Source organism: Acartia tonsa, chromosome 6 (genome assembly GCF_053477335.1).
Source record: "Acartia tonsa isolate MP-2025a chromosome 6, ASM5347733v1, whole genome shotgun sequence".
NCBI lineage: Eukaryota > Metazoa > Arthropoda > Copepoda > Calanoida > Acartiidae > Acartia > Acartia tonsa.
Genome location: NC_137265.1, coordinates 6,377,060 through 6,401,163, shown reverse-complemented (window position 1 = coordinate 6,401,163; position 24,104 = coordinate 6,377,060). Strand labels below are relative to the sequence as shown.

The window sequence follows — 24,104 nt, the reverse complement described above, 5'->3', positions numbered from 1 at the left end:
GTATCCCTGACAAAATATATATCTACATGTTATCCTAAAATAATGTTCTCATCATATATTTATGTTAGTTTTATTTTATTTATTTCCTTTCCAAATATTTAAAATTTAGATTATATTGAAATATCAATTTTGAATCTTTCTATTGTATTTATGCATTAGGTAAAAGGCTATTTCATTTACAAATCATTCAAAATAGATCATTGAGAAGAATATATAGATACTGGGGACTAGTTTAATGTTTCATTTTCAATCTAAATTAAGATCAGCTGTTTACCAATTTTTAAAATTTTTTTGATTTTTTAGAATTTCTCTTGTGTGGGTTTTAATATCCTCCTCTTAAATAGCTATAAACCATCCCAGGACCTATGAAAAATTACACTTTAAAAGATAACCATAATGGTTCTGCATTTAGAGAGATCCTTTTGTACAGACAGACACCCTTTTGCTTTATTAAAAGGATTATAATTATTTTGCTCTGGAATAAGGATATAATTGAATATTCTGTTTTTGGTTGGCTTTTTTTTTTTTAATAACTTACCTTTTATTCATAGTATAAATATTTCTTTTTAAAAAACTTAATTAATTCATGAAAAAAAAGTTTTAAATTGATTAAAGCAAGTTAAAATTTTGTTAAAAATTTGCAAGGTGTTGGAATAATGTCTGTCTCTTCACATTTTAAATATGTAACACAAATTCAATTTACATCTTTAAAATATGAATACTGAATAACTTTTCACAATATTTAAATTGTGAACTTTATTCAAACCTTTTGTGTTTTGGGATATTCATATTAAACATTTTCTTTAAGTTTTTATATTTCCTGATACAAAAATTAAAAGTACTTTTCCATGAAATTTTTTGGTTTTTTTGTCGTATTTACACCTCTATATTATAATCTAAAAACTATATTATGAATGAATATGTGTATGACTGAGTAATAAAAATTAATGATAATCTAGACACCCAGTTTATGTTAAATAAACAGATACAGTTCTTGATAATGAGTAAGTCAAACCGGACACCCTGTATATGTTCTTTTAAACAATCAAAAATGTCTATATATGAGTAACAATAAACTGGACACCCAGTATGTCTGAATGAATAAAATATATAAGAATAATGTGGACACCCTGTATATCTGTATAAAAATAAATAAAATAAATAAAATCAATAAAAAACAATGTAGACACCCTGTATATCTGAATAAAGAATTAAAAAGAATAAGAATTATGTGGACACCCCGTGTATGTGAATGAATGAATATAAATCCTTAATAATGATTAAGAATAACATATCCAGTGTTAAATCCTCTTATGTCAACCACAATCAAATACATGTTATGTCCATAGACAAAATAATATAGAGTCCTCTAATTCTTTGAATATTGCAATTTATGTTTTTATGTTTTAAAATGATTTAAAAAGCATTTATAACCCATTGATTTTATTTTTAAGTAATGTTATTAGGTACCCTAATTTAATTAAACACTTTAAATTAAGTAAATTAAAAATTATTATTTTTTTTTAAGTAAGGAGACTAGATAGATATATAACTATATAAAATTTAAAAAATTTTAGTAAAAAGATAGAAAACATATAAAGAAATCAAAGTAGGCATTCATAAAAATCTTTCAAAATATTTTGTAAAAATCCCCAAAAGAAATTTAGAAATAATCCTCGCAATATTTTTAAAGAAATCTTTTTTTTTGAATTCTTTCTGGTGAAAATAATATGCAATAATCATTTTCTTTTTTCTGTATAAAATATATAAAAACCTTTTTTTGCAATATTGTATATCCCCCTGACCCTGTTGTTTTAAGTGCATAATATAATGTGCAAGGACGCATGTCACAAGTTCTAACCATCTAATTCAAGTATAAACCCATGACATGGTATAGCAGTGCATTTCTGGTTAAGACAATTATAAGTAGCACAGCCATTACACACAGGGTTCTTAAGGAATAAGACAATAAATGATAAATTGATGTAAATATCCAAAAATATTCATTATATAATTATATATCAAAACTTTGATAAAAAAGTTTAGTAATTTGGAAGAAACCAATCACAATTTATAAAATATAAGTACCCAAGGTTTTTAAGCGAACAAATAATATATCATATTTAAATAACTTTGGGTACCAGTGTAATTGGGGGGGGGGGTGAGGGGGGCGGGTCTTTCCATGTAGAAAATAGCAATAACCAGCATAGGACTAGAAGATTGCATTCATGAAAATCTAAAACTAAGTATGTAAAAAAAAACAATCCTAGTTCTTTGTATTGAAGCGTCTTACTCTTTTTATAAAATTCTATAATTTCAATAGTTTATTTGTAAGAAACTCCTTTCCAGTTTATCGTGTATGTGTGTCTTTCTGTCCTCCCTTTTATTCGATTGTCTTTTTTTATATTGGTACTCTCTACACGATTCTATTTAATTCTACCTTTAACTCCATCTCTCACTTTAGCTTTTATATTGCAAGCTGCTTTTCTTCTAATGAACAAAACTGTTCTTGTATCTGTAGGAAATAAATCTATAAGCGTAGATGTATAACCAGAAACTGCCTGCAGATCCCTCTGTAGGGGACCTCATCGTGTACTAGCAAATTACTTTCTGCTCTTTTGTAACGACTTGGCTTTGTTAATATTCCCGATGGTATTGGTTGATTTTTAAAGACCAAATTGAAAGTTGGCACAGGGACCTCGGGTTGGGGACATACAGTTATTTAACCCCTTACCCTCTATTTTTTATCCTAATATTACAACGACAACTAAATAATAATTCATATTTTCAGGATGCCTGTCGCCTCGGCATTGACTTGCAGGTCATCCACTCTGGTGAGTGCCACCGTCTGGACCCCTGTGGCCGCCTCCAGTGTGTAGAGGGGGCGGAGTGCGTCCTGTCGGAGGATGAGGAGCCACGCTGCCAGTGCAACCAGTGCCCGCCTATTCAGGATCCGGTTTGTGGATATGATAATGTCACATATCCCAGGTACTCATTTATAATTTTTATTTGCGGAAAAGTTGAAGGAAATATAATCAGTCCTGTTTAAAAAGCTTTTTATCGTGCCTATAAAAATGACGTTATACTGGCCTACCACTTGTCAATTAAAATGTATACTTGCCTGCCATTGGTAATTTAGTCTGTTTATTGGCCTGTCATTGGTCATTTGTATGACTTTTTTTTACAGGCACTATAAACAGCTTCCCTATTTAATCATGTATCAATGAATTTCATTGCAGAAATCTTTTCCTTCTTTATTCAGTTTTATAATTGGGAAATAATTCTTAAAGTGAAATTAAACATAATGTTTCTTTTTATTACCTTTTTGTGGTTTAAAAGAGAATAAAAAGAATGGCCAAATCCACAATTTTGTCAGTCAACCATAACAAAACCCCCTTCCCTCCTTATAGTGTTTCTCCAGGAATGGAGTGGACAATGTATATATTACACTATAGTCCCCAAAGTTTTATAAGCAAGTTTTCTTATTCGCTGGCTGAACAATTTTGGGGACTTTTATTAAATTTTGATTGGTTGGTTCATTCAGTAGAGTGTTCAAACGTTTTAACCACTATTTGTAATCTAAAGAAGGGGCAATTTTGTGTATAATCATTGGGGATGTACCTCAATTTATTGGTCAATTGGGGAGTTATGGTTATTATACTGACAGAAAATGTGGGTTATTGCTCGCGGAAAAGATTGTAAGAAAACCCATTTGTCTCAAAGAGGTTGAATTTAATTAATACAATCTGGGTGGCCATTCTACTATTTAAGTTACATCGGTCTGTTAGTATGTAACTCCTTCCTTTATTCTTCTTATTTCTGTTATTGTTATCCAGGGTCTTATTTTATATAGTACTTCAAATGGGTTTTTCAAGAGTTTTACAAATATTATAAAGAGATTGTTAAATCAAACATCGATAAAAAGAAAATATGCAGTAGTATAGTGGTTGATTCTTTTATACTATTTAAAATTGTGTACATTCTCGGTCTACTGGGTACCTGTCATCAGTAATGTTTTTTTTATGGATATAGAATATTATTGGACATATTGACAGGGGAAATTTTTATTAATTTAACTTGATAATATGGAACTCGTTTATTGGTCGGTTCGTTCATCCATTAGGAGGGGAGGGTATAGGGTAAAGCTGGTTGATAGAGGTAATCGTCAATAAAGCCAGCTGAGGGTATAACTCTATCAGAGTACACGAAAATCTGGTGCAATATCCAAGTAATTATATATCCATTTTTTTAGTTTATGCCACATGAAGCAGCGAGGTTGCGAGATGAGTAAACTCATAGAACTGGCGCATTTCGGGGAGTGCAGACAAAACTGCAAAGCCAGGGAAAAAAATCTCTTTGAATTAAACAATACGGATATCCTTATACTAAAGTAAAAGGGTGTTTGTCTGTACCGAAGGATCTCGCTAATTGCTTAACCTATATGGTTCTCCTTTACAGAGTAGCTTCTCATTTCGGGGAGTGAAGACAAAACTGCAAAGCCACGACAAAATCTCTTTTAATCAAATATTTTAGTTTTCATAATAAAGTTACTAATCTCACCCCCCCCCCCCAAATATTCTGTAAATAATTTAGGTTTTAAGTATTGCCATTGTCCACTCCCCTCTTATTTGATATAATTACAATTACAATACAAGTAAAAACAAGGACACTTACTTCCAATATTAGCAGAGTATTATATAGGAAGATCGATAAAATATGTAAATATTTAAAATACCCTGCTAAAGTAAGTAAAATTTTTTTTATATCATAACATAAAGCAGCGTTATGATAACTTTGTTTAACACTTTTAGTTAATTCCTTTTAGTCGACATTACTATAAAAATTTATGTTGACTTAATCCTCATTCATTTAATTTTCGTGATTATTTCAATATTTAATTTAATATAAAGAAAAATAATTTGTTTATTTTACTGCATTAAACTATTTATATATTTCTAAATATATGAAATAGCTGCAGTTACCAATCATTGATTCTATTTTTACCTTTTGGCTCAGTGTTTCTGAAATTAGCAAATCTTTTAAATTTAGAAATTTAGATTTTCAATACTTGTCCTCAATATTAAAATAATTTTTCATATTGAAAAGGTACTATCGTATATTTCATTTAAATTTCAGGATTTAAAAAATCCACCAAAACATTAAATTTTGGCTGTTTTATATTCACATCTAGAAGTTCTGATTTTTGATATCAATTTCTTGCCTATAAGCCTTGCCTGTTTCAAACCAGTAATATATGGATCGGGTGTAGAAACATAAAATTAATTAATATAACAATAGATGTATATTGTATAACCCAGACAACTGCCTGGTTCTAGTGATGGGGACCTTTATAGTCTGCTAACAAATTGTTTTTCGCTCTTTTGAAAGTCGGCAGAGGTCCCCACCCTGTGAACATACAGTTATTTAACCCATACCCTATCTATTCTTTTACTTTAATTAAGGACATAGGGATGTTTGTTACACTAGTCTACAAAATCTTATAATAACGTTTCATATTCTTTGGCTTGACAACCTTGAGGACTTTTATTAAGTGTTGATTGGATGTTTCATTTCGTTGAGTAACTAAACGTTGTAAACCCTAATTGTAATCTACACAAAGTGTAATTTTTTGTATCATCATTGGGGATGTATATCAATATTTCAGTGTTTAATGAAGCTAAATTAGGCTTTTAAAATTGTCTTTAATCCGACTTTGTCCCACTATGCAATAGTATGATTTAAAATTAAAATAAAATAACATATTTTGTTACTATGTTTTAAAGAACAAAGCAATTAAATTTTCTCCAGGTTAACTATCCCCCTCTGGTTTAGCGGTGACTAACAAATTTGAGGTCCTCTGTTGTACAGTACATATATGTTACAAATGGGTTTTTTCTCAAATTTTAAGTATATTTTTTCTACATTTATTTTTTAAGAGATTTTTAAAACTCAATATTATTTTAACTATCATAGGCAGTATTATTTGTCCTTGTACTCTTTAAACCTGCGTACATTCTCAGACAACTAGGCCCCATGTCACCGTTTTAGCTACAAAGTTTCAAAGAAAAACTAGGACTGATCAAAATGGTTCAACAGTTTTATTTTCGTTCATTTTTTGGGCTCCATGTTAAACTGCGAAAATATCAAAATAGCAAAGTGTTGAATAGCCGAAAATTACACCATAGCAAATTGATAAAAAGAGCGGTATGCAATGGTATATGATGTAGGGAAGTTTTGCTGCAATGATAATGATTTTTTAGCGTGACAAGGACGAGCGACGGACGTACGTTACTAAATTTAACTGTAGAGAAGCTTCGCTTCAATCCCCAATAGCACAGAGGTTTTATATACAAGTTTAGATATCCACAGAATTACATAATTAGGATGAGTTCAATAGGATTACAATTCATAAGCTTTATATATTTTGGGGAAAGGAATCGAAATACAAGAAAATTATTATCAAAGGAAGCGTAGCCATTCTTCAAATAAGTCTGTCATCTACAATATCACAGTATGGATAGATTTGTGCTATGTAAAAAAAAAGTTAGCTGAAGTGAATGAACATACAATTTTTGCACAAAATTTCAACACAACTTCTTCTTAGCTTTTACCAGGGATAAGGTTATCACTTTTTTGGGGGGGATGCACTTTTAGCTCAATTTGATGATTGTTTATAAGTTACTGGGGATTTTCTTTTTTTTTGATATAGTATGTTTTAGTCTTTTTAAGCAGAGCTAGTATATTTCAAAAAATGAAAACATAAAAAAAATCATGTTAAGAGCTAATTACTTAAATGCTTCGCTTATAACACTGTTCTTTATCGCCGTAGTAATAGCCATTTAAAAATCAATTTTAAATAAATTTATATTACCTTTTGGTAATGATATTATAGAATTCAAAAGCTTTTAAAATTGTATCTTTCAGGAAGCCTGTGTTACATTTACTGGTCACTATTTATGATCAGAGCTATCCGTTAATAAAGTATACATATACAATAGTGGGACACAACCGTAAAGAAGATAGAGAAAGGGGACATTGGGCTTTTTATTACACTAGTTCTTAAAGTTTTATTATGAAGTTTTCTCATTCGTTGGATATACAAATTTAGGGACTTGAATTTTGATTGCTTGGTTTACTAAGTTGTGTCAAAACCACTAATTGTAATCTGCAGAAGGTGTCATTTGATGTATAATCATTGAAGATGTACCTTAATTTATCAACCATTGTCTTATCCCTTTAGATCCCTGGATTTTCTACCAACAATTTTGAATAGGGGGCAGAAAAAAAAGAGAAAATTGCAAATAGAAAAAAAAGAAATGGAATTGTAGAAAAAATGTACTGTGTCAAGGACGTCCGATGGGAGGGTGTAAAGGGGTTATTAACCCCCTTCCTTAAATGAATTTTGAAGTTTGATTTTCAACCCCCCCCCCCAAAAAAAAAATTGAAAAGCTTGGACATCCTTGCCTATATTATTTTAAGATTAACCCCCCCCCCCCTAAATGAAAAAGCTTGGACGCCCTTGTACAGTGTTTAGTTAGAATGTTTAGAAAAGGCTACAGGAACAATTTCTTTTAATGTACATTTTTGCTACAATGTCCTAAAATTAGGGTAGGTATTTATTTAAGGGGACATTAGGTTGTTAATTACACTGGTACTCAAAATGTTATGGTCTCCTAAAAACTATGGATAATTTTACTGAATTTTGATTGTTCAGTAGTGTCCAATTTTTTTGTCCAATTATTCTACGGAAGAAGTAATTTTGTTTATCATTATTGGGGATGTATATAAATTTTCTGTCAATTGCCTTATCCCTTTAGTTCCCTTATATGTATAAAATTCGTATGGGAAGCTGAATGTATAGTATATATAAGTAAATTTGTATGACACCACCCTAGTTGGAGGGGGGGGGGGGGGATTCTAGATCGTTGTATAAGTTTTGTAGTTGCTATGTCAGAGTTGATTAACTCAACACTTTTAGATGTCCATTTAAATTCGCAAATTTACCTGATTTTTCAGATAATCTACTCTTTAGTACTTGTTTTTTCTGTCATTAATGCAATTATCTAAGGATCTAAAGGTATAAGACAATGGTCGTAAAACTTAATGAACCAACCAATCAAATAGTTGTTGAGGCAACGAATACGAAAACGCTATTATAAACTTTGGGGACGAATGTAATAAACGGCCCAAAGTCCCCTCCTTCACTGGCAAAGATCTGTATCTATTGGACATTAACGTCCTTCCCTATATGCAAATATCCAAATTTTACTCTAATTTTAGATTTTTTAAACATTAGTTTTAAGTTTGTAATTTTTGCAGAACTTGAGAAAGTCAAAACTGTGCTAATTTGAATGGACATTGGGACAATCATTTTTGATCAGCTGAAATAAATTTCCTATTCGAGCCCTAGTTTCCTAAAGTGTACAGCAGATAACCCAATTATTGCAGACCCTATTTTCAGCGACTCCGGTCAAATGGAAAAGCGATTTAATGTATAAACGATTTATACATTATACATTCAAAAATTTTAATTTTTCAAATTTTGATTTTTTTTGAAGTTTGAAGCTTTTTTAGCTAGTAGCAAATATTGAGATAGGACGCGGAAGCTACGCACACTTTCGGAAACTAAAATCAGTTCATCTCATTTTTGCAATGGCTTACATTTATAAGAACTTCTGCCGCTTTTATCAGCTGACTTTCTGAATAAATAAGACAGCAGTTTTCCCTAAAGAAAAAGCTTTTAAAGCTTTTAAAGCCTACATGGTTTTTAAGTTAACTTAAAATCTATATACTACACAAAATCTCCAACAATATTTCAATAAAACCAACTAATATAATTTTAACAAAATGCCCAATGTTTTTAAGTCAAAGAATAAGCTAACGTGTATTTGTAAAACTTTGGGAACCAGTACAATTAACAGTCCAAAGTTCTGTCAAATACATAACAATTTAATAATTACAATTGATCTAAAAATCATAGAGTTGCTTTAATTTACAAATAAACACAGGGGGGAGGAGACATTGGGCTGTTTATTACACTAGTCCCCAAAGTTATATAAAAACATTTTATTATTCCTTGGCTTCAAAACTTTATGGACTTTTATTGTATTTTGATTGGTTGGTTTATTAAGTTAATGATCCAAACGTTTCAGCCACTAATTATGCACTACATAAGGGGATATTTTGTTTTACATCATTTAGAAAGTACTTCAATTTATCGTCCATTGTCTTATCCCTTTAGATTTCTACAAAAAATCCAGTCATACTTAATGAACAAGTGCAATAATATTGCCCATAAAATATTAATTTTCCCCCGGGAACAAAAGGGATAAGACAATAGCAGATAAAAAAATGTACATCCCCAATGATGATACACAAAATTAACTCCCCTCTAGATAACAATTAGTGATTATAACTGAATCAACCAATCAAATGCAACAAAAGTCCCCAAAGTTGTTAGGACAACAAATCAGAAAACGTTATTATAAAACGTTGGGAACTAGTGCAATAATCAGCCCAATGTCCCTTTTCTTCCTGCATGCATTTCCCCCCTCTAAAAAAAATGATATTTTTGTAGTTAATGATTTGTGAACATGAAATATTGATTGTTGTGCCTTAATTAAAGATTATTGGACAAATTCTTCATTATTATACAAGGAAAGCTTCCCAAAATCCCATTAAAGTGTAAAGAATACCCCAACCCCCTACCCCCTACATTTAAGAGCTCTCTTTTCAAAGGGATAAGTAAGAAAGGGGCATAAAAAATAGCCTAAAATTATCCAAAAACTTAAATCTAAAAATGAAATAGTCTAAAACCACCCTGGGCCCTATGTGAAGCTTCTCAAAAAAGAAGAACTCGATCAGTTCAGTAGTTAGTGAAATTTTAAGTTTCAGACAAAAAAAACTTATTTTATATAATTGGATTTTCTTTTAAAATTCTTGATTTATTTATCGATGTTATTACGCTCTTTAATGATATACACATCTGGGATCTAAGGGATAAGAAAATGGCTGATGAATTGATGGACATCCCCAATGTCAATACACAAAATTACCCCTATCTGTAGATTACAATTAGTGGATGAAACGTTTGGACACTCAACTTAATAAACCAACCAATCAAAATTCAAATTAAAAGTCCCCAAATTGTGTTAAGCTAACGAATAAGAAAACGGTATAATAAAACTTTGGGTACTAGTGTAATAAACAGCTCATTGTCCCCAATCTCCTAATATACACATCCTTGTTATTTTTATTTTGTATACTCAGAACCACTACTTACAATTCTAAGCATTTCCTAAAAATAAAATCTTAAAATAAAATTCAGTAAGCATTTTCAGAAATAGTAAATAGAAGTGGAACTGTTCAGTTTTGAAAATCGAAGCTTTTTTAAAATTAGGGTAGGTCCGTCCGTACGTCCGTCACGGTTAGCGTTTTTTGTTAATTTAGGCATGGTAGAATTATCCTATCGATTTCAAACTTTGCATGGGGATTCCTGTAGTGGTTAGGTATGATTTAGAAAGTGTAGTACCTCTATAATCGTTAAGAGGATGACCGTACGTCCATATTTGTTTTTTTTTCATGTGTTATAATTATCTAAATAATCTGATTTTTGGAAAACAGATTCCTAGGACAACAAATTTGTTTAGGCTTATGCATTAATATTCTGCTTATTTAGTCATGACACCCTATAAGTGTTAATGTTCGTTTGTCCTATCTCTTTACAGCTTTTCTTTTATGGATGTTGTCATCCTTTTTTTAAGAATCTAAACCCGGGTAGAACAAAAGAAAATTATGGTTTTGAAATTTTATCTCGCGTCAGGATTCCTTGAATTCTTTTCAATAGAGAATTAAGTTAAAAGATAGAGGAGAATTTATAGAGAGAGGGGACAATGAGCTGTTTATTACACTAGTCCCCAAAGTTTAATAATAACATTATCTTATTTATTGGCTTAACAATTTTGGGCACTTTAATGAATTTTGATTGGTTGGTTCATTAAATTATGTTCCAAACGATTCAACCATAATTGTAATGGGGTGATTTGTTGTTTAATTGTTGGGAATGTACATTAATTTATCGGCCGTTGTCTTATCCCTTTAGATCCCTGCCTCGAACTACATTCTCCTTATACTGCTGTTGTAATGTCAATAACAATAACTAAAGATATTAAAAATGGACCCTTCTACCGCTATGTAAATTGCATTCAATTTATAGTGATTACAGATGGAATGCCTTGGCTCATAATCTATAAATAACCTTAACTCATTACTGTATACCTTCAGGAACTTCGGACAAATGCCATGCAATGAAGGGTTGATTGTCTTTTGCCCAATAATTAAGAAAGGTGTATTTAAAAAAAAACTTATATTGTAATTGGTATGCTCCCATTGAGGTTAACCCAACAGAAAAAGACATACCCCTAGTCTTATACCTGTTTTGAAAAGAGATTTTGTCCAGGAACTGTCCTCCGTATTCAGAGTGTAGAGTAGATTATTTAGGTCAGTATAATAATAAAGTTAAACAAGAACAAGCTGTGTACATAAATAGAGCAACAATAACAAGCTAATAATGTTAAAAAAGGGAACATTAAACTGTAATTTATAAACATTGTAGAAACTAATTTACACAAATTGACAAGTGATAAACTGCGTTGACTGTAATTGTGACACGTGGAATTTTTGTCGTTAATTAAAGTTGCTAATATAGTTCTCATATATTGGTCTACAAGGAAAGAAAGAGTATGAGTGAATGACCCATAAAACCAAATCCCATATAAGTTGTTGCATTTACATGTTTGACTAATCTTTTCAAATGCGTGGCTTCTAAAAAACCTGTATGTGTGTATGTAGGATAATCTAGCTGTGTCATAGCTTTTTATAGTGCCTTTAAGAAATGACATCAAACTGGCCTACTATTGGTCAACTAAAGTTCGTGCTAGCCTTTCATTGGTAATTCAGTCTGTGTTTTAGCTGGTCATTGGTAATTTGTATTGTGTGACGTCATTTTTATTGGCACTATAAAGAATTTCAGATGTGTCTGTATAGGGAGAAGTTGTGGTATCCGCCTAGGGTAAATGGCAGACACCAGAGTTCGAATAAAGACTACGGCAGTGTGAACAGACGTGGACACCTTACTATAGAGAAGCTATGCTTCTCTAGCATTCACTAGACAAGAATCAACATCTATTTCAGTTGTCACTTTATTGAAGGTGTAAAGGATACTGAAGCTATATACAACAAACAATAACTACATGGATAGGAATAAATGATCATAACATAAAAGCATTATAATACATATACAATAGTCAGTTTGGGCAATCATGATTCCCCATCCCTGGAAAGGGTGGGGGGGATTAAGAATACAGTTAACCATAATATAAATACATATGGATTAGGAATAAAGATAGTTAAAGATAAATCATACAGTAAAACATAGATAATTGCAATGGTTAGGTAGATGGCTATCCCTGTCTGGGGCAGGCAGGATAGCCCATGGAGCAGCACAATAGGTAGATAAGCATAGAGGGGTTGAGTGGTAGGTCTGGGTACTAAAGAGGGAAGGTTTGATGATTACTTGTGACAACAACAGTCTGTGTGGGGGTGATTCTATCAGGTGAGGGCAGGTTTAGATCCTTTATCCTCAGGGTTGAGGTGGTGCTGATAACTTGGTGGTGGAAGGGGAAGGTTCCGGTGCTTAAGATGGGAGAGGGAGGGGTAACACCCCCTCCCTCCATTTGCAGGACAACTGAGAGATGAAACCAGTACCGTTATCTGACATATTTTCAGGTGGCCTTATAATTGTAGAATAACAGGATTTAGCTAGGTGCGTAGCATCACTATAATGTCCTGGTTTCTGCATGGTCCAGAGCTGCCGCATACCACAACTCTCCCCTCGGAAGGCTGGAGGGGTTGTCTGCACCGCCAGACTTCCGACAGTGGTTGCGGCCTTCAGTTTGTTGTCCTTGTGGAATGGGTCCGCCAGGATACCAGTTGCTGGACGGTGGTGGACTCCAGCCCTCCCCAGGTCTAACGGAATCGGCTATATCTGCTGGAGTAGCTGGTCCTGTTGGATATTCTGGCCGTTGGATGTGTACCTCTGAGGCCACCCTGTCAACCTCCAGGGGTGGCACAGCACATGAGGGGGCTTGGACCAACAGCCGCCTGGTATACACCTCTTCAGGTTTCTCCACTGGGCTGGTGGTCTCCATCGTGTTGGTCACCTTGCTGCTGGCAGGCTGGCTACTGGATGCAGGCGCAGTTTCTTCGCCCTCGGGGCTGGTCAGGTTCATTCGGCTTCCAGGGTCTCTGTCAACGCGGGCAGGTGGTGGTTGCCATACTGTAGGAGCGTTGCCTCCTTCAGGCTCATTCTGGACATTGGCAGGGTGGTGCATGGCAGTCCGACCTGCGGGGTAGGGAAAGGTAACAGTCCCCCCTTTATGCCGGCGGCTGTCTTGGATCTGCAAGGGTGGCTCCGCTCTAGTTGGCTGGGAGACAGGCCCATCCACGAACACTGCTGCTGGTGGACTGGAGGCACCAGGCTCCGGATTTCCTCCCCTAGCCTGAAGGGGTCCAGGCACATTGTCTCCATCTTGGGTAGACATAATTGTTGGAGATCCTCTACTTCTATGGTTAGGCTCGGCACTTGGCGCACCTAGTTGTGTTACTCCCCAGGCAGCGGTCAAAGCTTCTTCAGTTTGGCTGGTAATGGCTGATACCCTGGCTCCTGGGGCAGATGCAGGGGGCGCAGGCAAGTTTGGCCCAGCCCAAACTTCCTGGTACACCAGTGCAATACAATTACCCTGGCTTGGTTGAGGGAGGTAGACAGCTGGATGCAGTTGAGGGTGTGGGACGGCTGGACTCTCCCTGCTGGCTGGGGGCTCTGGCTGGCTGGGGGTGACGGGTGTCACCCCTTCCTCTGGGGCTGCGGGCTCCTTCCGGGGTCCAGGTATCTCGGTGGCGGCGACGGTTGTCGCCCCAGGCACCAGTGTGGGGGCGCTGGATAGCACCCCCCAGTCTTCACAGGGGTCCAGGTCTCTCGGTGGCGGCGACGGTTGTCGCCCCAGGCACCAGCGTGGGGCGCTGGATAGCACCCCCCAGTCTTCACAGGTGGCGGCGACGGTTGTCGCCCCAGACATCATCTTGGTGGTGCAGGGAAGCACCTCTCGTTCCTTCCAGGTGGCGACGCCGGTTGGCGTCCCATACATCGACTCAGACTCGCTGGCTAGCGCCTCTTGCCTCTCCCACTCGGCGGCCGCCAGGGCCTCCTCGTCCACCGTCCCGGTGGCGCTGGGTAGCGCCCCTCGGCTCTTGCTGGGGGTGACAGGGGTTACGGACACCGGTCCCCTGTGGTTGCGGCTGCGGTCCAGGCCAACCCGGTTGGGTTCAGCCGCTCCTCCCAGCACGTTGATCCTGGCCACCATGGTCCCAATCTGAGACACAGACTCCTGGGTAGCCGCGGCCCCAGCGGCGGCAGCTAGTTGGGGTGACGGCTGGGCATCTCCCTCCAGGTGGACCTGGGTGGCAGACTGGTTGCATGCAGGTTGTTGGGCGGCCTGGTGTTTCTTCATTGCCCGGTCCCAACCGGTTCTACACGTGGCGGCTGTGTGGCCGTTGAAGCGGCAGCGCCCCTTCGTCCAGCTGAGTCCCATCAGGCCGGCTTCCCCAGGGTGTATCAACCTGCCAGGCCTCTCCTCCTCCAGTTGGGGCACCAGCTGACAAACAGGGTCTCCCCTACTAGGGGTCAGGCGGTGCCGGGCTGCTTGTGGTGGCTCCTTGGTTACATTCAGCCTCCTCCCCATACACACAGGTTCCTTCCATCCAACAGCGGCTCTCCTCCCCTGGGTGGCGAGGCCAGCCTCGGCCTTAGCTTCTGCAGGTGCTTCTCCACATGAGGGATCCTGCCTCTGGGTATGCCAGGTGGTTGGTAGCAAAGGCCGTTGATGGTGCCAGTCGGAAAGGGGGCTATGATCTCTGGGGGGTACCTGTGGCCAGTGTGTGGACAGGTACCCACAGGTGGACCAGCAAGGCCCAGAAGATGCCATACTGATGGTAGCCTGAACTGTATTCCGGACTGTCAGCAGACTGTTGGTAGCCACCTGAGTTGGGCCAGAGTTGCCAGCTGGTATTGCGTCCCTGCCAGGCTCCGTCAGTTGCTGGTGGGGAGCCCCTGCGGTGGTTCTGGTTTTGGCAAGGGGTGGCCTTCTTATTGACTTCCCTGGTTGGAGCTCTGCATCCTGGTGGGCCTCCATCTTCAGCAGCATGGGGGAACTTGGCTGGGACATGTGCAGTGGTTCAACAGAGTAGCGGCATCTGGTCTTGGAGTGTGGGGGAACAGCCTCACTGCTGCTGGTCAACCCTGCTCCCTCCGTGCTGGGTAAAGTCTTCCACTGCAGCAGGTCACCAGTCCCCATCCTTAGGCCGGTCCCCAGTCGTTCCATGCCTGGGGGCTCCCAGGGAGGCTTGGGTGGCGGCTCCCCCACCCCCAGGTACGCGTCGGGCATCTGGGTGAAGAGCCTATTCCCCTGGGACAGCTCCCCATCCTCCAGCTTGGTGAGGCCAGCGCCAGGGAGGACCTTTCCACCCCAGAAACAGGTGGTACTGGCCCTAGGGCTGGGCCCCGTTGGAGTCTCAGTTCTGGTGGTAGTGTCCATCTTGGGGCTGGCCACTAAGTCTCTGAAGCTTGTCACCTTCTCATTAGGCTCAGTTGCATCGTTCAACACCCCCAGGAGGACACCTACAGGTTCAGCAATCCCCAGTCCAGTATTGCTATTTCTCGTGCGTGGAGCACCAACTGAACAGGAGCTGTGCAGCGGACATTCAGTCACCCTTCCAGACAAGGGCATCTCAGGGACCAGGGGTCTGTGACCTGGCATGTGTTTGATGTTCACTGTACTCAACACAGTAGGCCAAAGTAATAACAGAAGTAGTATCTTGTAGATATAGAAGCAGAGTAGAGTAGCCGCGCCGCAAGGAGGTTCGAGCCGGCTCACCCCTAGTATAAATACTATAGCTGTGTAATTAGGGTGGTAGTCCACGTAGCCGTAGGCTCGGTCCTCCTGGCTCAAGAGTTTCTGTGGCTGGCGCGCCCCCATGATAAGTAGCAGGGTGTTGGTCTGTTGGGGCCAGCGTCTTGTTTAACTGTTGAGCCTGAGTTGTTCTCCTTTCCAGTATAGCTCTTGATTTCTGTGGTAACCAGCGGATCTTAGCTATATTCGCCCTTTAAAGGTAACAGGGAATATGTTAGGCATCCACAGATGTCTCTAGGAGCGTATCCACTAGTAGATATATGGATAGGTAGGCTATCTATACATATACATGGCTACACGCCCATATATATATATATATACGTGTATAGGAATATCCCCAGAGCTAGCTAGCTTTTCCTCCTTGCTCCAAAAAAATCACGCTTCCTCTGTATATAGTTCACAACTATGAGGGTCGATGGTCCAGGTACACACCACCACTGCCCAGTGTGGGGCAGCAAGTCAGGCTATGTCCACAGGGTGGGCGTACTTTCGTTCAGTTACCATATCAGTTTCCAGTGTTGTTTGGTGAGGTTAGTATTCACTTGATTGTACCCATGATACAAAAAAAACAACATTATTTATCACTTGGGTATTTATATATACATATATTTGTTTCACTAACCATTCAGCTTTGAAGTAGGGTTGGCAGAGCTAGGAGATGTTGAGGGTCTGAGCGGGTTCAAGGAACTGGTTTAGTTTTCCTTATCACACTGTAGACAGGGAGGGAGGAGCTTGCAAGTTTTTCTCCTAAAAAAATATCTCTGATGGATGCTATAGAATGGCCCCTCTCCTGTGTGGGTGTGTGTGTGTGTGTGTGTGCGTGAAATCTCCTGTCCTTGCAACGCGCGTCCGCACCGTCAAATCCGCGCACACGGGGAAAACGCGCTCTCACCCCTCAACTCGCTCTCTCATTGGTCAGCTTCGTCCGTTGGATTTATGATATTTTCCGCACTCTGTTGCGCTACCCGTGAATGGCGCTCTGTGTGTCCGATCGCTAGCCCCACACTACAGACGGACTTAGTCTAGTGTGGGTAGGAAGGGGGAAGCGCGTAAGGGGACGGGGGTAACTCCGTCCGTTCCCCCTGTGAGGGAGGGGGGTAACTGTGGGCTGGTGTAATATTGCCTTTTCTTCTTAATCCTAGGTTTATCTATTATATCACCCTGATTGTATTTGCCTTCAATGGAGAGGGGCTTCTCCCCTTCCCTTGGAATAAGGGGTGTATTGTTATTGTGCTGTGGGCTTGAGATGTTTTGATTGTATATCAGGATCTTTATTACATTACATCTAGATTCTATTTTTGTCCTTATCACAATTGCATAACAGATTTGTTTACCAACTCTGTTCTATTTTTAGCTGTTATCACAATACACAATAATCCAAGCCTGGTCTATTCTTAGATTTATCACAACACAACAATTTGTTTGCCAAGCTTTGCTCATAAATCTATTGTTTGGCCATCACATCAGGGTGGTAATCCCTGCAATGTAACATAATATCTGTTTTTCTAGATGGGTGGCTGCGTTGTAGCTTCTCAGGATACTTGGAGTTGACGTAGTTTTTCTCTGTTCTGGTGAACTACACTCGTATGTTGGCTCGCAGCTTGCAGCTATGTGGCGTATTTCAGCCTATCGGCGGCAGGGAATGTCCCGTCCTGCTAGCGCCGCTTGCAGCTATGTGGCTTGTTTCAGCCTATCGGCGGCAGGGAATGTCCCGTCCTGCTAGCGCCGCTTATCCAAATCCAGCTGATGGCGGCAGGGAATGTCCCGTCCTGCTAGCGCCACTGGTTCGGATCCTGCTATCTCTAGCAGTAAAATTGGCCTATTTCCAGCCGTTTACACTTATTTGGCTTGTTTCAGCCGGTCCGCAGGCCTGTTTCAGCCCTTTTGGCGCTCAATTCTCCGTTAGATATCAGCGCTGCTCGCGGTTATTCGTCAAATTTCGCTGTCTCGCTTCCACAACTGCCGGATGCAGAGTTAAACTTTGCTGTCCAGGGTGGGTAATTCAGGTTGCTTGCGTCAGTTTTGCCAGATTCACTGCTGGGAGTACCTTAGCCTCAGATACGCGTCTGCTCTACACTTGTGGTTCGCCGTAATCTCACACAGCTGTCACCAAAGTTGTGGTATCCGCCTAGGGTAAATGGCAGACACCAGAGTTCGAATAAAGACTACGGCAGTGTGAACAGACGTGGACACCTTACTATAGAGAAGCTATGCTTCTCTAGCATTCACTAGACAAGAATCAACATCTATTTCAGTTGTCACTTTATTGAAGGTGTAAAGGATACTGAAGCTATATACAACAAACAATAACTACATGGATAGGAATAAATGATCATAACATAAAAGCATTATAATACATATACAATAGTCAGTTTGGGCAATCATGATTCCCCATCCCTGGAAAGGGTGGGGGGGATTAAGAATACAGTTAACCATAATATAAATACATATGGATTAGGAATAAAGATAGTTAAAGATAAATCATACAGTAAAACATAGATAATTGCAATGGTTAGGTAGATGGCTATCCCTGTCTGGGGCAGGCAGGATAGCCCATGGAGCAGCACAATAGGTAGATAAGCATAGAGGGGTTGAGTGGTAGGTCTGGGTACTAAAGAGGGAAGGTTTGATGATTACTTGTGACAACAACAGTCTGTGTGGGGGTGATTCTATCAGGTGAGGGCAGGTTTAGATCCTTTATCCTCAGGGTTGAGGTGGTGCTGATAACTTGGTGGTGGAAGGGGAAGGTTCCGGTGCTTAAGATGGGAGAGGGAGGGGTAACACCCCCTCCCTCCATTTGCAGGACAACTGAGAGATGAAACCAGTACCGTTATCTGACATATTTTCAGGTGGCCTTATAATTGTAGAATAACAGGATTTAGCTAGGTGCGTAGCATCACTATAATGTCCTGGTTTCTGCATGGTCCAGAGCTGCCGCATACCACATAGTTATGAATGGGTGCCTGTGAATGGTAATTCTGGAGTGTACGCCAATGTTTGTACTGTATGTACTTTATTCAGGAGAGTTTAGCTGTGTCTGCATGGGGTGCAGCTATGAATAGGTGCCTGTGTGTGGTAATTCCGGAGTGTACGCCATTGTTTGTACTGTATGTACTATATTCAGGAGAGTCTAGCTGTGTCTGCATGGGGTGCAGCTATGAATGGGTGCCTATGTGTGGTAATTCTGGAGTGTATTATATTGTTTGTACTGTATGTACTATATTTAGGAGAGTCTAGCTGTGTCTGCATGGGGTGCAGCTATGAATGGGTGCCTGTTTGTGGTAATTCTGGAGTGTATGACAATGTTTGTCAGCTCAAATCAACCGCTTGCTCAACCAACATCAATATTAGACCACAACCTCTCAATGACTGTGGTAAGTTACATTTTTTGTAGCGCAGCTAATCAATAATATGTTACCTTCCATACGTCACCTTATGTAGTAAGTTAATTAATAGGCCAAAGCCTATAAAATTTCTTAAGGTTTCCAAAGCCTTTTATCAGGGGCTGCTATTCAGCTAATTAATTCCAATTGAAAATGCCGCAAAATTTAATATTTTGTTGGAGTAAAGTTGGAGTAAAACTAGTTTTTTTTTCACGTAACTGAATTTGAGTGGGTAAGAAGGGGAGAAAATTATTGGGAGAGTTGTGGGGAAATTTTCCTTTAGAAATGTTTGTCAGAATCACATTCTCTTTTTCCTGATTAATATAAAGGACTATGAAAGTCGTAGGAAAACTAATATATTAGCCTAAGAAATGTTTTAGGATATTCTTTTTTTCCTTCGCCTTTGCGTAACAATTTATAGCACAATAACCAAAACATACGCACATATAGAAAGCATCCCTAAAAAGGACAACATTTTAAGCATAGAGATATTTTACTTAATATAAAACTAATTTTACCCGTTATATTAAGTAGTAACTAAACTTCCAATTTCAAGTATTTTGAATTAAAAACCTTGCAGTCTTTGTTAAAATATTTTCCTTCAGACACACAGACAGACAAAAATCTAAACTACTTAATATTTTAGAATTATTTCAGTATGAAAAGAAAACAATAGAACTAAGAGAAGAGAGGGGACATTGGGCTGTGTATTACACTAGTCCCAAAAGTTTCTTAATAACGTTTTCTTATTTGTTGGCTTATCAATAAAGTCCAAACGTTTCAACCACTAATTGTAATCTACAGAAATGTTAATTTTGTGTATCATTTGATTAGTGGGGATGTACATCAATTTATCAACAACAATTGTCTTATCCCTTTAGATCCCTGGAAGGAAGTTGTATCAAGTAAAATATCCGTCTGTATTATTGTTTGTTTTCCCTTTAATAGTCGGGAGTTTGAGTCGATTACAAGTATTTAAGTGCCTACTTTGATTTTTTCTTGGAGTGAAATTGCTTAGGTTTCATTCTTATAAGCATTCTCATACATATTGTTTTCTTTATCCTATAACAAAATATGAAAATAATGTTTCTTTGGCCTTAAAATACATTTGATCTTTTTTTTTCTTAATTATACCATTATAACTTTCATGATCAAAAGGCCTTAGATGACACAGGCAAATATTTTATCAGTAAATTGCAGATTTATTAATATCAGGAAAAGCAATTGGAAGTTGGTATAAAAATCAGTTACCCTTAAGAAACTTTGAATATACTTGTCTTATAAAATATTTACAAGGAGTTCACAAGGTTTTTTTTAGTTGGGTGTAAAACCAATATGGGGGTGGGAAGGCAGTTTTTTCTAATGTCCTGTTTTAGGGGAGTGTCAACACTCCCCATTCGCTCGCTTATGCTTGCAACTTACTATATCCAAAAACAAATTTTGATAACTTCTAGAGAATCATTAAAAAGTAATGTCTTAAGAAAATTGTCACTCGAGTGATTAGAAATCCACACAAATTACCAAACTGCTGTACTGAAACAACAATTAAATTAATAGGACTCTACTTTGCTGTGTAAACAATATTGTTTGTAGAATACATCTTTTTAAAACTGGGGCTCACAATAACAATTTCAAACAATATACAATGTTTGATATGTTTGCATTTGTGCAAATAAAACCAGATAGAGAGAGTAGACAAGTGGCTGTTTATTACACTAGTCCCCAAAGTTTAAAATAACGTTATCTTATTCGTTAGCTATACAACTTTGGGGACTTTAGTGAATTTTGATTGTTTGGATCATTAAGTTGAGTGTCCAAACTTTTGAACCATTTATTGTAATCTTCAGAAGGTGTAATTTTATGAGGATGTACATCAATTTGACGACCAATGGCTTATCCCTTTATATACCTGGCGAACCAAACTATAAAATATTAAACATCTCTCATTTTATTCCTTAATAGTCGGGCCCCCTTTCGGACCATTATCTCAGCTTCTGATAGACCTAGAGGGTTAGAAATTGTTGTATCTTGTTTCTGTTTCGACTATAAAAGAGTCAACATCATATTTTGCTCCTTAACCACGTAAATTTAGCATCCTGTAACTTTGGGGTCTTTTCCTACTTGATTTTTAAAGTTATTTTGAAATTTCTGGAGGATTAAGACCTGCAGGATCAACCTTTAACCTTAAATTGACCTGGACACCTATTTTTGATATTTTTTTGTACTAATATAGAATATTTTTTTTGTATTTTGGAACTTTTTTTTTAATTCTTTAAAAGAAAAGTTTGCTATAGGTGTAATCTGGTTTATCAAGAAATACACGATTCTCTGTATTGACCTAAATAAGATTAAGATTTTATTTTGAATTACTAGAATACATCAGGGCGTAAGGGGACATTGGGCTGTTTTTTACACTAGTCCCCAAAGTCTTAAAACAAAGTTTTCTTATTCATAAGCTTTACAACCGACTTTTGCTTAATTTTTATTAATTTCAACCACTAATTGCAATCTACAGAAGGGGATTTTTGTGTATCATCATTGGGAATGAAAATTAATTAATCGGCCAATGTCTTATCCCTTTAGATGCCTGAGAATACATACTCACACACGCACTCCTTATATTATTCTTAGGAAAGCTACATTTCAATTCAAATTCATTCCGTGTAACAAATAACTTTATTTTCAATTTTGCATTTTCAATATACATGTATGTGTGTGTGTGTGTGTGTGTGAGGTGTGTGTATGTGTGTGTGGTGTGTGTATGTGTGTGTGGTGTGTGTATGTGTGTGTTATCACGCAAAAAGTAGCAAAAAAGGATGCTACTTTACTATAAAAACTTTAAAAGATTAAAATTAATTCAATAATAAGAATATTCGTAAATATTATGACATGTGAAGAACTGTCGTCAATTTAGCTTGCTAACATGGAACTCGTTTATTGGTAAGTTCGATTATCCAGTAGGAGGGGGGCAGGGCAGTGGAAGGTGGGGAATCGTTAATTTAGAACGCTGCTAGTTTCTCTTTAGAAGTGAACACGAAATTATGTTGTAAGATCCATGTAATAATATATCCATTATTAATTTTTAAAACATTTTTTGTATAGATCATAAATACCAATTATCCATTTTCAAAGATGAAAATTATACAGTAACAAAAATTTGGATTTGAGGGTTTGATATTTTATTTCAGGTTTTGACTTTATTTTATTTTTAACCTATTGTGGTATTCGGCAACCGTGAGCCATGCCTATGGCACCCCTGACCGGGGTTCGGGGAAGGGCCAACGGCCCTCCCCCGAGTCCTGGGGAAGGGGTCTGCCGACCCCCTCCCTATGTCTAAAATTAATGATTGAATCTGACAAGCTTTATTATGGTTAACTGTATTGTTAAATCCCCCACCCTTTCCAGGGATGGGGGATCATTATTGCCCAAACTGACTATTGTATATGTATTATAATGCTTTTATGTTATGATTATTTATTCCTATCTGTGTAGTTATTGTTTGTTGTATATAGCTTTAGTACTCTTTAGACCTTCAATAAAGTGACAACTGAAATAGATGTTGATTATTATTTAGTGAATGCTAGAGAAGCGTAGCTTCTCTATAGTAAGGTGTCCACGTCTGTCACACTGCCGTAATCTAATTGAACTCCGGTGTCTGCCATTTATCCTCGGCGGATACCACAACTTTTGGTGACAGCTGTGTGAGATTACGGCAAACCACAAGTGTAGAGCAGACGCGCAGCTGAGGCTAAGGTACTCCCAGCAGTGAAACTGGCAAAACTGACACAAGCAACCTGAATTACCCACCCTGGATAGCAAGGTCTAACTCTGCATCCGGCAGTTGTGGAAGTGAAACAGCGAAACTTGACGAAGAACCGCGAGAAGCGCCGACATCTAACGGAGAATTGAGCGCTCAAAGGGCTGAAGCAGGCCTGCGGACTGGCTGAAACAAGCCAAATAAGTGCAAACGGCTGAAAATAGGCCAACTTTACTGCAAGAGATAGCAGGATCCGAACCAGCGGCGCTAGCAGGACGGGACATTCCCTGCCGCCATCAGCCGGATTTGGATCAGCGGCGCTAGCAGGACGGGACATTCCCTGCCGCCGATAGGCTGAAACACGCCACATAGCTGCGAGCTGCGAGCCAACATACGAGTGTAGTGCACCAAAGCAGAGAAAACTACGTCAACTCCAAGTATCCTGAGAGGCTACAACGCAGCCACCCATCTAGAAAAACAGATATTATATCACATTGTAGGGATTACCACCATGGTGTGATGGTTAAACAATAGATTTATGAGCAAAGATTGGCAAACAATTTGTTGTGTATTGTGATAAAACTAAAAATAGAACAGGCTTGGATTTGTTGTGTATTGTGATAACAACTAAAAATAGAACAGGTTTGGTAAACAAATCTGTTATGTATTGTGATAAGGACAAAAATAGAAGCTAGATGTAATATAACAAATGCCCTGATAAACAATCTAACCACCCCAAGCCTACAGCACAACAAAAATACACCCCTTATTTCAGAGGAAAGGGAGGGGCCCACTCTCCATTGAAGGAAATACAATCAAGGTGACATAACAGATAAGCCTAGGATTAAGGAGAAAGGGCACCATTACCTCATCACACAGTTACCTCAAACCCACAGCACTCCCCCCTTCCTCACAGGGGGAACAAACGGATTTACCCCG

At 38.1% G+C, this 24,104-nt stretch overlaps 1 protein-coding gene across 1 annotated transcript in view; it reads left to right on the top strand.

Moving 5' to 3' along the window:
• The window catches only part of LOC145321684 (uncharacterized), a 165,953-nt gene that overhangs the window by 83,255 nt on the left and 58,594 nt on the right, over window positions 1–24,104 (top strand). The window contains exons 15-18 of the mRNA XM_080163205.1: window positions 2,792–2,988; window positions 4,253–4,343; window positions 11,460–11,499; window positions 19,253–19,399. Of these exons, the coding sequence (XP_080019331.1) occupies window positions 2,792–2,988; window positions 4,253–4,343; window positions 11,460–11,499; window positions 19,253–19,399 (475 nt within the window). The remainder of the gene's footprint in view (window positions 1–2,791; window positions 2,989–4,252; window positions 4,344–11,459; window positions 11,500–19,252; window positions 19,400–24,104) is intronic.